Consider the following 16153-nt stretch of genomic DNA (forward strand, 5'->3'; position numbering starts at 1 on the left):
AGTATTCCGAAATTGGTTTTTTTTTGTAGAGTGTAGGTTCCAATTCGAACAGCCTGCCACGCGTTATGCGGCAGTGCCCTTCGGCCGTCTTCTTGGGAACTCTGGAATCTCTTGACTCTCAACCATTCAAATGCCAAGCTCTACAAGACTCTCCTCTCCCACTGTTTCTGGCACTGGCACTGTGTGTTTTTTCAACGCCCACAGAACGGCCTCGACCCACGACACGACGAGTTCCGATCCTCTTTCGAACCCCCAATCGGATCGGATCGGCTCGGATCGGCTCGGATCGGTTCGGATCGTCTTTCATTATTACATTATGTTTTTTGCACTTTACCCTCTACCATTCGTCCACCCATTATCCATTATGGCGTTCGCTATTTGTTTGTTCTATTTATTTGCTTTTGTGCATTTGAAATGTGCCGCCAAAGTGGGGGGGAAAAAGGGAACAAAGGAAGTTGCTTCATAATGAAAAGCGTTTCACAGAGAGAGAGAGAGAGAGAGAGAGAGAGAGAGCGAATGAGGGAGCAAAAGCAAACAAAAGTTTGTCATTCATAGATGAAATGCCAGGGACAGGGCCAGGGACAGGGACGGGCGACAGGCGACAGCGACAGCATTAATTAAACAATTATAAAACGCAAATAAAATCAAAAGAAACAAAACATTTTATGGTTATAGTGTGGCACCCCCCCCCCCCCCCCAAACCCCCTCCCCCCGCCGCCCAAAACGCGTATCAGTAGAACGCCAAAAAATTATTGTCACGACTACATTAAAAATCACTCAACCGTTGTCTCGTGTGCCAATTTCTGTTGTTCTCCTCCCCTTCCATCCCCATCTCCACCCTTTGTTACCCTTGCAAAAATGCTGTCCCACCACTCAGGAGGCACCCCCCACTCCATGCCCCCATGGTGTTCATTTAAATCACATAAAAATCAAACAACAAACCAAAATAGAACTAAAGCCAGTTTTATTCCTTCGTTTTTCCATGTTAATGTTCTCTTGCGGGTCTCTTTTCTATTTTTATGTGACGCTCCATCGTTCTTTATGTTAATTGATTCAAGTTTTATAAGTTTTTAATGAAACCAACCTGAACTTGGGCTCCAACGAACGTCACAGCAAATTGGAGTGGGAGAAACCAGAATTGAACCCCTTGGACCTCCACGAGTACCTTGAAAGGGGCTTAGTTTTGTGTCAAAGGCTTGGATAATATCAGGAAAGCTTTGGTAGTCATCGAGGTGGGAATACTCTTTCGAAGGGGACCAAATCTCCGCCCAGAGAGGAGCACAAGTCTCCAGGAGATTTCAAAAGGAACTGCAATCGAATGGCATTTGAATTCGCTTTCAATCGAACCCACCGCCGAATTCCTCGGATTATTCATGCCTCTGGTATTTGTTAATAATCTTTTTGAACAAAATAAAGCCATCCGCTTAATTTATGCAAAATCCTCATCATAACTCAATGCGACACCGAATCTCGAACTCTAAGACAAACACAAGCCACTTTTTCGGTCGATCATTTGACAAATGACAATCTTAATAATGATAATACCAGTAGCCAGGCATCCCCCCCCTCTCCCCACCCCTCCACCGATCGGCGGTGATTGTTTTTATTGTCCGAACATCTCCATCTCCGAACAGCTGTAATGCGGATGGGGCCCTGCGGCATGGAAATTGATGGCCCATTCAAAAGAAATTAAAAATTCATCGTTTTTGTTTTTTCAACAGAATTGAATAATTTTTGACGTGAATTGTGTATGGCAGGCGTTTAATTGGGAGTTTTAAGAGGAAAACAAACAATTGGGGAAGCTTTAAATACCAGGAAAAATCGAAGGGGCACGAGCCACATCACGTGTGCAGGGGGGAGGCGGGGGGTGCAGGGCAAAGGAGCCTCCTTGAGGTTCAAGAACCTCTCCATTAGTTGTGCGGCATGCAAAAGTTTATGGCCAAGGAGCTTGGGGGATAATTACAACCAAAGGACAACGAAGAACGGGGGCGGACAATGGTCATGACATGTGGCAGGCGACAGAGGCGACACAGGCGCCAGTCGACGGCGGCGGCTATGGTGGAATCGCGTGTCTCCGGCGGCCGCTCCCAGCTGTGAAAAATGGGTCGCGCGTGACAAAGTTTCCGGGACGGGGGGGCAACACCAGAGGCAGGGGCCTGGACCGGACAAATCCGGCTAAAATCAATAGCAAACACGCAAATACTTAAGCCCCTTAATCAGCAGCGGTCGAATCAGGTCTTCAAGATACGATATACGCTGTACGATGTACGCTGTGCGATGTATTTCGCCAGAATTTTTCGTTTTTGGCTACCAGGAATTTTGGCCAGCCCAGAGATCCGCTTGCGAGCCCGAACCTAGTTTGGTGTTGACTGTTTTTTGTGTGGGCGGGATTTTGCATGAAATACATTTCGCAATGCTTGAAAAAACAAAGAAGCTGCCTGTGGAAAAACGTACATACATACGTTCGATCGAAATGCGAAAAGTCAACAAAAGTCGTGTAAACAAGAGCGTTCGTGCTCGTGTTCGTGTCAATCTCTGGCACGACAGCTGCCCCCCGGTGGCACTGTACTTTCGTGCTGGTGTTTGCACAAAATCCTCAAAATCCACTTTAAATTGTGGAAAATGTTTAATTAAACGAATGAAAAGGCTACTTTCCTAAAGGCCTTTGAATTTCCTTTACTTTTGTGGTGATTTGTACTCAGGATCGGGTAAAAGTAAACCCCAACAAGTCTAGAGCAAGTACAATTCACGTAGCATCGCACACGTCGATGCCTTTGGCATGCAAATCGCCTTTCAAATGATGAACGATTGCACTTAATTGCTGTGCTTTAATGATTGAGAGCCCTTAAATGGACTCAACTCTGCCAAATCGAATCGCTGGGATTCGGTATTCGAATCAGCTGCGAAGGCACACGAACCCCGTCTTATGTTTCGAGTTGTTTCAGTGATTCGGAATGATTCGAATCCGACTGAAGGAGGAACGCATTAAAGGGGCAGGCTGCGGATTCAAGCAGGACAGGGCTCTGGCACCTGTGAGGACCATCACTGGGCACACATCCCTTCGAAAGATGTAGAACCCAAAGCCAACCTTTTGATGGTTTCCGATACAATTTTTTTTAGGGTAAAAGTGCTGCCAATCAACATATAATCCCTGCGATTCCCATTGAAAATCCCATTCCCATTTTCGTCTATCATTTCGTGTTCTGTTTAATTGGGGGAATACCATAATGCATTGCAGTGCACATTGCACTTTTAAGCAGCAGTTGCATGTAGTTTTTTTTTTTCGTTACATTTTTGATTGTGGAACAGCTACTACTTCTATATACACATAAAGAGGTAACATATAATATACTAGAATATAAGGGTACACATAAAAAAGCATTGTAAAAACGATATAAACAATAATGTGTAGGTGTAGGTGTTTTGCGGTTGCACAGCAGCAGCTTCGTGTAAAAAAGAACTATATAAATAATAATACTTAACGTAGGCTTTAAAAATACAATTCAAAAAGGAACATATGCACAGAGCCACGTCTCCTTCTTCGGGTTCGTCTCCGTCTCCGTCTCCTCTTACATGTGTGGGAAAGTACAAAAAGATCTCAAGTATATAGTAGTATATATGGAAATACAAATACAAATATATATCACACACACACACACACACACATCCGCACGCACACACACTACTACTATGTATATATAGTACAGATATCGACTAAAACACACACATATATAGGCATATCTGACTGACTGTTGCCCCTGGGGATTTAGGCCTTGATTTTGCGTCCCAATTTGGTGACGGCATACTTGCTGTGGCCCTCGCGTCCCGAGGAGCCGCCACTGCCGCCACCACTGCTGCCATGGCCATGGGCGGACTTGTGGCCGTGCTTGCCACCAATCCCGTTGTGCGAGGGCTTTGTGCGTGTCTCGAAAAGGACATCGGAGTCTGTCTCTGATTCCGTGAGTGAAGTAGTGCGGGAATCTGCGGAGGGGGAACGGGGGAAAGTTAGCTGCTGGCAGGGTAATAGAATTCCACTCCATAACTTACAATTGGCCGCCTCCTCATCCTGATTGCCTATCAGTGCATATTTCTGCACTTTCTGCCGCAAGCGCGGCTTCTTCGACTGTCGGCAGGCGCAGGCGATGCCCCAGAAGACCCCCGACAGCAGCAGGCAGCCCACAATCACGCCCACAAACACATACAATATGGACCAATCTGTAAGAGAGAGACTGAAGTAAGAAACGATACCCCTAAGGGAAACACAATCCATATAGCTACCGCAATTGGCCTCCTGATTGCTGAAGAAGTAGCCCGCTGACGGCATCCAAAAGGCCTCGCAGATGCAGGCGCGTGTCGCCGGGTTGCAGCTGCCGTGGCCGGAGCAGTTGTTCTGGCAGACGGTGGTGCGTATGTCCACGAACAGGGCACCCAGAATGGAGGCGTCCCTCTGGAGCTTGGCCCGCAGGAGCAGCTCCACATGCAGCGCATTCAGGGGCGTCGACTGCACACCTGTCACGTAGAACACAAGGACAGCCGCCTCCGTGTGCAGATCGTACTTGAGCTCTCGTATCTGTATCTTGTTGTCGTCGCCCAGCAGCAGCTGCAGCTTTTGCACGATGGAATCCAGCTCGGACTGAGAGATGACGGATATGCCCATGGGGAGGGTCATTTGCACGAGGTACATCAGCATCGGATCGGGGTGGACATTCACGCTGACGGTATCCGTGCTCGTCAGCCCCTGATCGTCGCTCACCGTCAGCTTGAAGACATAGCGGCCGTGCACGAGGTTCGTCAGCTGCAAGAAGGAGTCTTATATGAGTCGCACGTCCCATGCCAGAGGAGTGCGGGGCGGCCCGAACTTACAATCATCACGGGCTGCTTGTCGGTGTCTGCCACAATCATGCCCGCTGCCAGACTGTTGTCCTCCCGCGTCCACAGATACTTGACGACGGCCAAGTCATCCCAGGACTTCGAACCGTTCAAGTAGATGGCTGTGACAGGCATTGTGATGCTGTGGTCCCCGCCAGCATTGGCCACGGGCGGAGCATTGCGCTCTAGGGCGAGAATTCGGGGATTAGAAGGGTCCACAGATGACTTTTGCCTCGGTTCTTACCCTGCACAATCTTCACCCAAGTGGAGTCCGTGGCTGTGTTGTTGTTCTCATCGGAGACACTCAGCTGGAACTCGTAGAGGCCCAACGTGAGGCTGGTGGCGTTTGCCATCTGGTGGATAGAACAGGGATTAGTCTCGAGCGAGGGGAAACAGTCCGCTGGATGCTTTTACCGATGTGTTGGACTTCAGAATCACTGCATTATTGGGTCCGTTGAGCTGCCTCCATTGATAGGTTTTGATGCCGATGTCGTCCTTGGACTCCGAGCCATTAAGCAGCACCCAGTTGATGGGCAGACTTGTGGTCTGCAAGGGCAACAGAAGTCAGATTGAGTGCAAGGGTGAAATAAAGACCTACTCCGGCTTACCGCGTTGGCACCCGCCTCCGCAATCGGCGGGGAATTCGTTGGTGGCTTCACAAACACGTGCACCTTGGCCGTGCTCGACTGGCCGCTGCCGTCGGTGACCTTCAGCACAAAGGTGTACATCCCCTCCTCCAGGTTCGAGAGCTGGGCGTAGGGGGTCCTCGTGTTCTGCATGTCCACGGCCTTGGCCTCGTCGCTGGCGTCCTTGGTCCATTCCCAGGCCACAATCTCGTGATCGTCCGAGCTGGCAGTGCCGTTGAGGGTCACGTTGTTGTTCGGGAGGTACAGGATGACGGCGTCCCCGGCATTGGCCACCGGGGCATAGTCCGTTTCCTTGAGAACTGCGATTGTGGCTGTCGTCGAGTTGGTCACGTTGTTGGAGTCCGTGACCGTCAGCTTGAAGGTGTAGTTGCCCGGCGACGTGAGATCCAGCTGCAGCGTATTCACCTCCGGCAGCGAGGGCTGGTAGCCAATGGGTCCCGAAATGACCTCCCAGTGCCAGTTGGTAATCTTGTCATCGTCCGTGCTGGTGCTGCCATCGAGGATGGCGTTAGTGGAGGGCTGCCGGATGATCTGCTTCCCCGGCGAGATGATCACCTGCGGCGGCTGGTTGATGCGGTTCTCGGGCAGCACCGTCACATTGGCCGCCGCCTCGCCAAAGGTGCCATTGTCCCCCGTGACGGTGACCTTGAAGGTGTACAGTCCCTCGGAGAGATTCGAGAGCTTCACCTTGGACTTGCTCTGGTCCGAAATGGTGCCGTTCATCGGCCCCTTGGGCTGCGATATCAGCGTCCACAGATACTTGTACTTGGTGTCGCTCGTTTGCTCGTCCGGGACGGTGAAGGCGGCCAGCGTTACCTCCTGCTCGGGCAGGCGCACCTCCTTGGACATCACCGAGACCACAATGTCCTTGCTGGGCTCCGTTTTGGCTGCTGGCGCAGTGGACATCTCGGGGGAGTTCTCGCTGGCGGCGGCGGCCACTGCATCCTCCTGCTGCTGCTGCTGCTGCTGCTGCACAGCCTCGTTGCTGGTGAGATAGGCGCTGTAGGGAATGGCACGCATCACGCATTTCCGCTGCTTGTTCCAATCGAAGCCTCGGGGGCAGGTGCACAGCCCCGTGGCGGCATTCGGATGGAGGGGCACGCACTGCTCTTGCGGTGGGCAGGGCGTCTCCAGGTCACAGGTCATGAACTTGCCATTCTGCGGCAGCTCCACGCCGCCAAAGTAATTGAGATCCTCGCTGGCCAGCACATCGTTCTCGTCCAGTTGATCGTGCAGCTGCTTCATGCGCTTGTCCGCCAAGGGGAAGTCCTCATCGTCGTAGGTGGGGGAGTCCTTTGGAGGTGCGGGGTTACTAGACGGTCTGATTTCAGTGAGCACTTTGTTTGGAGACTCACCTGGTTGCGTGGCAGGTAGCCCAGGCGACGGGGCTGCTTCCAGAAGTTGAGGGCTGCCGCCCCTTGGGCCGCCAGCTCGTCGTAGGGCAGAATCTCGGCGTTCTGCTTGGAGGCCTTCAGCAGCTGCGACCACGTGGCCGACTCCCCCAAGGGATTGACCAGCACCATCTGCACCTTCTCGTTGTTGCGCACCCGCTGCTTGGGCAGGCATCCCTCGTTGCTGCTGCAGCGGATGTGGAAGCACTTGCCGTGGAACACGAGCACCACGTTGCAGGCGCTCGTCTGGTTGCGTGACTTGTCGCAGCACGCCTGCAGGCAGTTCCAGAGGTAGGCCTCCTCCTCCAGGGGCTCCTCGGAGGCGACCTCGCCGCCGGGCTTGTACTCCTCGAAGACCCCAGCCTGCTGCTCGTCGCGCGGCGTGGCATTCTCAAAGACGTGGCGCAACATGCGAGGGCAAACACCAGTGCTGCTGCTGCTGCTGCCTGGTGGAGTCTCCGCGGCGGCGGCGGCGGCGGCGGCAGCGGCCGCAGAGCCCCCCGTCGCCAGCAGAGCATTTTGCGTCGTTACACCAGCCATGACGTCGGCATATGCTGACGCCATCGCCAGCAGCAGCCAGAAGAGCTGCCACACGCGTTTCTCCATGACCAATACGTGCCACACAGCTTTCCGTACGAGTTGCACACTTTTTCCTGCGCTTTTCTGCAATAATTTCCACAAAAACCTAGTTTTTCTTCGGACGAACACAAACACAAAAAACACGAAAATTACACCACGCAAACAGCTGATTGTCGTTCTGCGCAGAAGCAGTGTTGTAAGCCGTCGCCAGGCGTTGTAGGTGTTGTCGGTGGGCGCCAGAGAGCGTTAGAGTTTCGAAGTTGCAGCTTTCGAAAGCTTTCTTTGCCGTTGCTTGGCAGCCGAACGATTCGTTGTACGCTCTTTTGCATTTGCATAAATTGCAAAAATATTGATCTTCCGTCCTGTTCTGTTCTGTTCTGTTCTCTGCCTGGCTTTTAAGGTCTCGTGCTGCCCACACGAACACGTTAACGTTTGCTGGTAGCGCGGCCCAGCCCCATAAAGAGCCAATAAATAAATCCTGCCCACGCGCCTCGAATCGAATCGAATCGAATCGCTGCAGAAGTTAATAACATTTCAAGCAAATAAACATAAATCAATGCATTGTGTTTATGTTAATATTTTCTGAATAAAAAACAATATACAGAAAATCAAAGAAAATCCCAAAATCCAATGAAATCTGGGAGGGCTAGGGTCGGGTCGGGTCGGGTCGGGCCGGGCCGGTCGGAACTTTTGTTTGTTGTAGAAAAATCCCCCGAAAATCCCTGGTACTTAATTTCCACGGCCTTGCCTCTGACGTCTGCTGTTATTATCTAGATCTAGCGGCATTAGTTAACCAAAAACAAAAACAACAATAAAGAACAATAGAAATGGATTTTATTGTAGGCAATACTTTTTTGCGGTTTCAGTAGGAGAAAAGTAGAGGCTACACTCACAAATCATTGTTAAAGAATTCAGAATCTAATTAATATTTATTTTAATAGGAGTTCACATTTTTCTTATTTTATTACCGAGAAAAATGTGATCTCATATTTCCCATTTTATTACCGAGGTCTGCGAAAAAACAACCGTCTAAAAAAAGCCCACCACCACCCATTGCCTTATAGGGCAGAAACTATTTCTCACTTATAATAATTTATTTTAATTATTTTAATTTATTTTAAGGGGAATTCACATTTTTCCCATTTGTTTACCGAGATTTCCCCAGCAACAGATTTCCGATCAAACCCATTGCCTTACAAGGCACCAACTATTTCCCACTGATAATAACCGTTTTCTTTCTCTTTCTCCCGTGTTTCGTCCTTACAGATGACAGACTTCTCGGATAGCTCGCCCAGTGGGGTGCTGAGTCCAGCCTCTACATTGATAGAGAATTTCCACAAGAAGAACAGCTCCCCACAGCCCATCAGCGGCAGCAACAGCAACAGCAACAGCAACAGCATCACTAGCACCACTCCCACCGCCATGAATGGCAATGGAGGAGGAGGAGTGCTTGTGGGATCGGGATCGGGATCGGGCAACACCAATGGTGGCCGACAGATCAACACGAGTTCGAGTTCTTGCAGTAGTCTTAAGGAAACCTCCCATCAATCCACATCCACATCGCAGCAGGTAAGAACCGAATCGAAATCCAGTGGAGTGGAGTGGGGTACTACGCCACGATTAGACAAGAATGGTATCTGACGTAGCCTCTGGTCATCAGAGAGCTCCCAGATATCGTAATGGAAACGGGAGATATGGTAGAGAGCTGACCAGAGCCCCTATATTTAGCCCATTACTTAAGGAGGCCGCATAATCAAGCAACATTTTCGCAGTACCTGTGCTCCACCGATAAGCCTACTTAGAGGTTAACAGCCATTGATTGCCCTTCTCTTTTCTCGCCTACGATGTACTGGCATGCACGATCCACCCCCGATAAGATTATGCTGCTGCTTTAGCCACCACACCCGCCTGATCGGCGACATCATGGCTGCTGTTTGAACAGAATCGTTATTACTCGCATTAATCACTCGAGTGTGAACAAAAACCATCAAAATTATAAGTGAATAATTCACAGAAATACACAAAATATACCAAACAAAAAAAGAGGAACGGATAATGGGGAACGAGGAACGAGGAATGAGGAAAACGTGCCGCTTGTGCCAATTGTTGTTTAAACAATTTTAACGATCTGTTAACAATTTATTTATGATTTTCTCTGTGTTTTTATGATTCGAATAGATTAGATATGTGCTTGGGTATTCACCAGAATTTGCATAGTACTCATACGAGTGTTGCTTTTATCTAAAAAAACTTTCCCAAGTTTTGATAAGGAAGTTGCCAATCAGCGAGCAGAAGGAAAAATGTCCATCAAAAGATGACAGCTTTCGGCTGGGACCCCCCCAAAAATAGCCACTGACTTGGTCAAGCAGTATTTCCATTAATTTATGACTTTATCGCGGTAAACGATGGTGTAGTGCTCTCGTAATCAAAGTAAATACGAGTACTGATGCGAAAATAGTTGGCTTTTGTAATACGTTTATGACACACGTTAGAGGTCGGTCTCTGCTGGGGGCGGGGAGGAGCAGGAGGCGGGAGGGAAAGCATCTCCCTAGCACACACACACACACACACACACAGACGACTACCTTTTTCGTTGTTCTCCCACACTCTGTCTAGACGTCATCTCTCTCTCTCTTTCTGTTTGTCTGGCTGTGGGTCGTGCTTTATATATGGAGAATGAGTCATTTGCCGGCGGCACACTTCGACGTAAGCACCGGTCGCAGATCCAGAGATTCACCCGTCCCCTCAAGCACCATCACCATCACCATCATCAGCATCAGATTCGCTTCAGATTCGCCTTAGACTCGCCTCGTGCTAAATTAGCCGTGGTTTATGGGGTTTTGGGGGCTCGGGGTTTATGGGGGTTATCTGCTTACATCCTGGTAGAGATCCAAGTTCAAACATTAAAAGTGTGATTTGCTCTAATCTATTAGGGACCGCATATAGTATAGTATTCATTCATCATATTCATTCATATTCATGTTCATATTCAATTGAATAACACTCAAAATGTCCCTTGACTTTCGTCCGAATTGATTGTCTCAATGACTCGGAACGAAACGGGTGACAATTTTCGTTTTCTGGTGAAAAATGTGTTATTTAAGTTGGTTTAAGAAACCGATTTAGCGATATGATTTGCCTGTTCGTAGAATTTGTTGAGGTAAGGCACAAGAAAATAAAATAATTATGGCCTGAAAAGCGGTGCTGTAGAAGGTATAGAAAATATAGAACATACAGAAGATTGGATGATCAATAAGAATTACAAAGAACCTCAGAGAAGACAATATATAACAAAAAGGGAAACAGCTATGATCGTGGAAATGTTAAGGAAAAGATCAATGACAGACAGCAGCTTTAATTATGCTAAAAGCCTTTTAAAATGCACTCAAGCCCCTATTAAACGACATAATAATAAAATTATTAGAAAATTCCAAGCGAATTCGTTAAACAATTATGCATCGATTAACACCTAATTATTCAAATATTCCGAAAAAAAAGTTAAACGGATATCGATTCAAAAATTCGCTGCCTCTCTTTCGCTGTGCCGCTGCCCTGTCTGTCTGTCTCTTTCGCACTCTTTGGGGGAAAAAGTACCGTGATAATCAGAAAAGTAAACAACGCAAATTGAAATGAGAAAAAACGAGATACGATCTTCAACAAGCTGCCGATACAGCAACAACAAAGGCAGCAAATCAAAGCCAAGAGACTTGGAAACCGAACAGCCAAGCGGGTGAACGCGTTAATTAGAGAAGCAAAAGCTCTAAAACGTGAACACTACATACGGTGGTGGCGAGGGGGGGAGGCAGGCAGGCCGTAGTTGGTAGAATTATGGAAATGCAAATTATTCACAGCATAAATTAACGTCTAACACACACGCCCGTAGAAACCCTAAGGAGAGAGCGGGACACATAATTTGATTTCCTAGAATTACACACACGCACAGAGGGAGACTCTTGGGAGCACACACGGGCACGTTTCACTCTCGCCCTCTCCCGGTTATCTCTCGAACGTATCACCCTCTCCCTCTAACTCGTGCCTCCTCTCCCGCTTGCCGATCGCCACTTTAAACTGGCGACAGGCAAGACGACGACAACAACGCCGCTAAAAAAAAGCTTCGGAAGCTTCCGCTGCTCCGCTGTTCTGCTGTTCTGCTGCTCTGCTGCTCTTAAGCTAGACATTTCTCGGCACGGCGCTCATTTTTATTTTAGTTAACGAAACGAACGAAACACAGCAGTGGCGACGCGCTAAGAAATTCAGGAAATACTCGAGCAAATAAGAGAAAAAAATCCACCAAACCAAAACCGAAACACCAATCCCCAAACACCTGAAACCCCAAACCGAAAGGCGGAATTGTTGTCGTTGTATTTTCCATTGCTAGCGTGTATGCCCCGCGAATCAAAATAATATATTAAATAATTACAAAACGAAGAAACGAAATCAATGCCCAAGGAATTCTGTCTTGGGCATTAACGAACCCAAAATCAAAAAAAAAAAAAAAACAAAAACAAAAACGAACACTCTTTTGTTATCAGTATTGCGAAGAGGAATCAAACACACAAAATCGAAACGAACAAAAATAAAGGTGTACAACTTGTAAAAGCGGAAAACGTGAAAGAAATCAGCCCAAAAAAGAAATAAAATAAAATATATGTCTAGTACACATATAGTACATGTAGTATATTCTATTCCACAATTGCCGTGTGTGAGTGTGTGTGTGTGTGTGTGTGCAGTGTGTCTCTGATAAGCCCGCACTCATCCCAGGCTGATTATACTGCTATATGCCATAGGAATATATGCACATATGTGTGTCCGTGCTTTATCGAAACGCAGGCGTATACGTAATATGAAATTCAATTGAATTTCGCATACTTTTCCAAGAAGTTTTCCCCCGCACACTTGTGTGAGTGTGTGACAATCTCTTCACAAAAAGGTTAGTCCCGCAACATCATTCAGATAATTTCGTAAATGACGCAAAAATTGAAGAAAACAGAAAACAGAAAACACAACAATAACAATAGGTACTACATACATATTGAATATTGTAGAACGATGATATCTAATCTATTTGATTTCATGTCCAAACCAAACTCCCTGTAAGGAAAATATTTATTGATCAGTGTGTGGAGTGCTTGAAATTGTTACCTTACCTTGCCGCCTTGCCGCCTTACCGCCTTACCTTGCCGATAAGTTAATGTCAGGAAAGAATGTGATGTGCGATAGAAGAGGGCAATGTTTGCCTCTGGCTTTGGCCAACATGTCGCATGCGTAGTGCCATCCATTCGGAAATCGCTCTCGATTCCCATGTATTTGCACATGTTTTATTGCCACACCAGAAGAATGAGGAATGAATGCCATAATAAATGCGAACCAAACCCACACGATGATGGGGAGACTCAATTCAACTCGACTCGAGTCGAGACGACTCACGACAGATGAACTTGTTTGGTTTTAGCGGCATGGCACATCTTCTTGGCCAAAATTAGATTTGATTCGTAATTCGCCTGAACGAGCGTTTGTCAAAAATTCACGTAAACCTCGAGCTTTTCTGCAACAAAACCATAAATAGAAAAGTGTTTTGTCTGCTAGGTTTTTCCCAATAAGTTTATGAGTTAATTTATTTAAATTTGCTAAGAAACATATAGATAAATATATGCCCGAAAAGGGAATCAGTAAGTGGCGGGTCAATGACTTAAAGAACAAAGGAAAAGCTGCCTTCAAGGGTATCATCAATCGGTGATCATCAAATCTTTCAAATCAAATTAAAGTTTTTGCCATAAAGCATTTCCTTAATTATCAAAAATATTTGAAAGGCCCATCCATCCATCTCTGGGGCAAGTGCCTAAGCCCGAAGCCAGACGAATGGAACACTCGTATATATAGTATGTCGATTCCAAAACAAATGGCTCATTTGATTTATAAAGAGCCCGCTAAGCGCCCCCGGCCATAAAGATAGCGCCACACAGCAAAGAAAATAAAGCATATATCTACCATATACTATATACCAAATAATATTTGAAGAGGGACTGAAATGTGGGTGTACGCAAGTCACCCACATTCCTTGCATATTTCTAGCCTTAGTTGTGGGCCAAAAATATGAATTATTTATCATTCCGTCTCCTGTTCTTGTGGTTTTTTCGGCAGGTTGTCAATAGCAGCAGCAGCACTACGACGCGGGTGGAGAAGAAATCCCAGCGTCTGCACCATCACATAACCTCCTCATCCTCCAGCTCATCCTCGACCACACAGGCACTGTCCACATCCTCGGAGATGAAGGCGGCGGCGGTCAAGCGAGATCTCACAAACATACAAAAGTCCATGTCGGAAATCAACGACTTGGCCAACAGCGCAACAGCCACGCCCACGACAGCCATAATGCCCGGCAGCGGGCAGACGGCAACAGCCCGTCTCACGCCGGGCACACTCAAATCGGCCCATCCATCGATCGATGATCTCAGGGGTATGAGCAGTAAAGACAAGATCGAACAGCTCCAGAAGAAGTGGGTCCCAGCCGTCATCATCAATCCTTTTCGAAACAAAACTAAACGCCTCCTTTTGCAGACTTCGCGCCTCGTTGGAGAACCTCGTGGATGACGACGACGACAGCAATGTGATCGTGACCCTGCCCGATGACGACGACTGCCCGCACAATCATTTTGGCAGCGGCCTCGACCTCTCACATCCCACGGCAGCGCAGCTGAGTGCCAGCAGTGGGCTGAGTGGCTCCAGCAAGACGATCGACACGATCAAGTTCCAGGAGAAGCGCATGAAAACGGAGTCCAAGACGAAGGTCGTCACCGATGGCTACAGCTCCGAGCAGGCCACCAGCAACTCGGCGGAGATGAAGCGACTCCAGGCCGGGGACATAGACTACAAAGAGAACAAGGCTGCGTCGGCGATGAGGAATCGACTGGAGGTGGACGGCGTCAAAACGGAGGAGAATGCAGCTGTCATTAAGGTGAGTCTCCTAGAGCGGTCCCCGTGGTCCCAGCGGTGTCAGGGGGAATGGCATGGCATCTGGAATCAAAGCTAATAACCTGCTGCATTGAACCTGTCATTGAACCAGCCCCCAGAAATCTGTTGCCCTTTCTGTAGCGAAAAGCTTTCGCACAAAGCTTTCTGGCGTGTGTGTGTGGGGTGGGTGGGAGCGTAACAAAGGGGAGCGTGCAGGAGCAGCAACCCTTGAGGGTAGCTTTAGCTAACTGTTAGACGGGCACTCCTTTCGGCTTTCAGTTGGAATTCCATCGCGTGCATGTTAAGGTCGCATAAGGGACACGCGCCAAGGCGTTAATGGAGTCCCAGTCCCAGTCCAAGTCCAAGTCCAAGTCCAAGTCCAAGTCCCAGTCCTGACCAGTGAAAACTCTCCCAAAACGAAAGTGAAAGTTTGGAACAAAGAAAATCAATACACTGGCGCCAAAAAGCGGGCAATCGTTATGTGAAATGTTCCTAAACAAGTGCCTGCTCCTGCGGAGCAGCCCCCACTTCATGCGAAACTATTGCAAAACGAAGACAGGACCCAAGGAAAAAGCGCCAAGAAGCATGCTGAAAAGAGTTCAGGTACGAGGTACGTGGTACTCCTAACTGCCCTGCCGCCCCCCTGCACAGATCGTTTTTGTTTGTGCCTCTGTTTTGGGTACACCTGTTACCCAGGGTTACGCGGAAAAACCACTCGCAGTTCGAGGGAATTTATCTAATCGGACGGTCGGCGAGGGCTTGCTGTATTACATCATTGATGATTTGTCTGGGGGTATATTAGCCTTAATCATTTTACGACGGCCTGATGAAATATTGCTGTCAAATGCGCCGCAATGATACGATATATGCCAAGGGTCAGAGTTCTTGTGTTTCTTATATGTAGAACGAACAGGTATTTTCAATGTATAACAGCTGGACAAAGTAAAATAGCGCCCTAGACATGCGTATAACAGTTAAAAAAGTCATATTCTCAGTTAATAAAATCATTTTAAAGTGCGTAGAACAGTTCATAGAACAGCTTCAAAACTGTTATACCCGAGCACTTTAAAATACGCCCTCAAAATCCATCACCATACGACCCATCAACACATCATACATCAAAAACAGTGCCCCACTATAACAACAGAACCCCAACAAAAGCAACAAAAAATACACACGAGAGCATCAATCTCAATGGGTGCTTGCTTGTGCTTGGCCCTCAGCCAAACAATCGGGCAGACAGGCAGACAGACAGTCAGCCACGCTCCATGTGGAATACAGAAGGAGGGAACGGACCGGACCGTACCGGACCGATGCTAACAAGTGCTCAAGATGTGAATATTAATAAAGAAAATCCAATGAAAATACTTTGATATCGTTTTTATGGTTCCACGAACCCAATCCAAATCGTCTTAGGACATTTGCGTCAATTGCAGAAATGCCAAGCAACGACACGCATTGCTCCCGCCGAAACTATTTCCCAGAAGTAACAAAGAACCATCATAGTCCGCGGTCCCGTCTCCGTGATCTCCGCAATATCCCATCCGATTTTTGATTTATTTCCCATGGTCTTGCGCTCTGAATTTTGGAAAGAATTGCTCTGCCGTTGCTTTTGGGGGGTTCTCTTTTGTTTTATTTTCGAAAATTATTTAGAATATATTGGCGCTGAGCGATACGCGCGGGCCCCAGTAGCAGACAGACGAGCGTCGCGAGCGT

At 47.8% G+C, this 16153-nt stretch overlaps 2 protein-coding genes across 6 annotated transcripts in view; one reads left to right on the forward strand and one right to left on the reverse strand.

Annotated features, from left to right (window-relative positions):
* LOC108151823 (sterile alpha and TIR motif-containing protein 1) overlaps nt 1-16153 on the forward strand; it is a 39456-nt gene that overhangs the window by 14145 nt on the left and 9158 nt on the right. For 4 of the 5 annotated variants that reach the window (XM_017280682.2, XM_017280683.2, XM_017280686.2 and 1 more), the window contains 3 exons: nt 8753-9055; nt 13628-13983; nt 14045-14441. In XM_017280682.2, coding sequence (XP_017136171.2) covers nt 8753-9055; nt 13628-13983; nt 14045-14441 — 1056 coding nt within the window. Of the gene's footprint in view, nt 1-8752; nt 9056-11675; nt 12417-13627; nt 13984-14044; nt 14442-16153 lie in introns of those variants that run through there. The other variant, XM_017280688.2, reaches the window with a different exon arrangement.
* Nucleotides 3182-7674, reverse strand: LOC108151825 (dyslexia-associated protein KIAA0319). Its single transcript, XM_017280691.2, has 8 exons — nt 6872-7674; nt 5478-6809; nt 5284-5415; nt 5114-5222; nt 4864-5054; nt 4279-4795; nt 4048-4215; nt 3182-3981 (listed from the first exon to the last, which is right to left on the reverse strand). Exons 1-8 carry the CDS (start codon nt 7511-7513, stop codon nt 3767-3769), a joined length of 3306 nt encoding a protein of 1101 aa, XP_017136180.1. The 5' UTR covers nt 7514-7674; the 3' UTR covers nt 3182-3766.

The sequence above is a fragment of the Drosophila miranda genome, chromosome XR, assembly GCF_003369915.1.
Source record: "Drosophila miranda strain MSH22 chromosome XR, D.miranda_PacBio2.1, whole genome shotgun sequence".
Classification (NCBI taxonomy): Eukaryota; Metazoa; Arthropoda; class Insecta; order Diptera; family Drosophilidae; genus Drosophila; species Drosophila miranda.

Coding starts and splice junctions, on each gene's coding strand:
- LOC108151825 (XM_017280691.2), bottom strand. CDS start 7,513: ATGGAGAAACGCGTGTGGCAGCTCTTCTGGCTGCTGCTGGCGATGGCG. Junction 6,810..6,871: donor GCTACCTGCCACGCAACCAG/GTGAGTCTCCAA, acceptor GCACCTCCAAAG/GACTCCCCCACCTACGACGA. Junction 5,416..5,477: donor CGGAGGCGGGTGCCAACGCG/GTAAGCCGGAGT, acceptor TTGCCCTTGCAG/ACCACAAGTCTGCCCATCAA.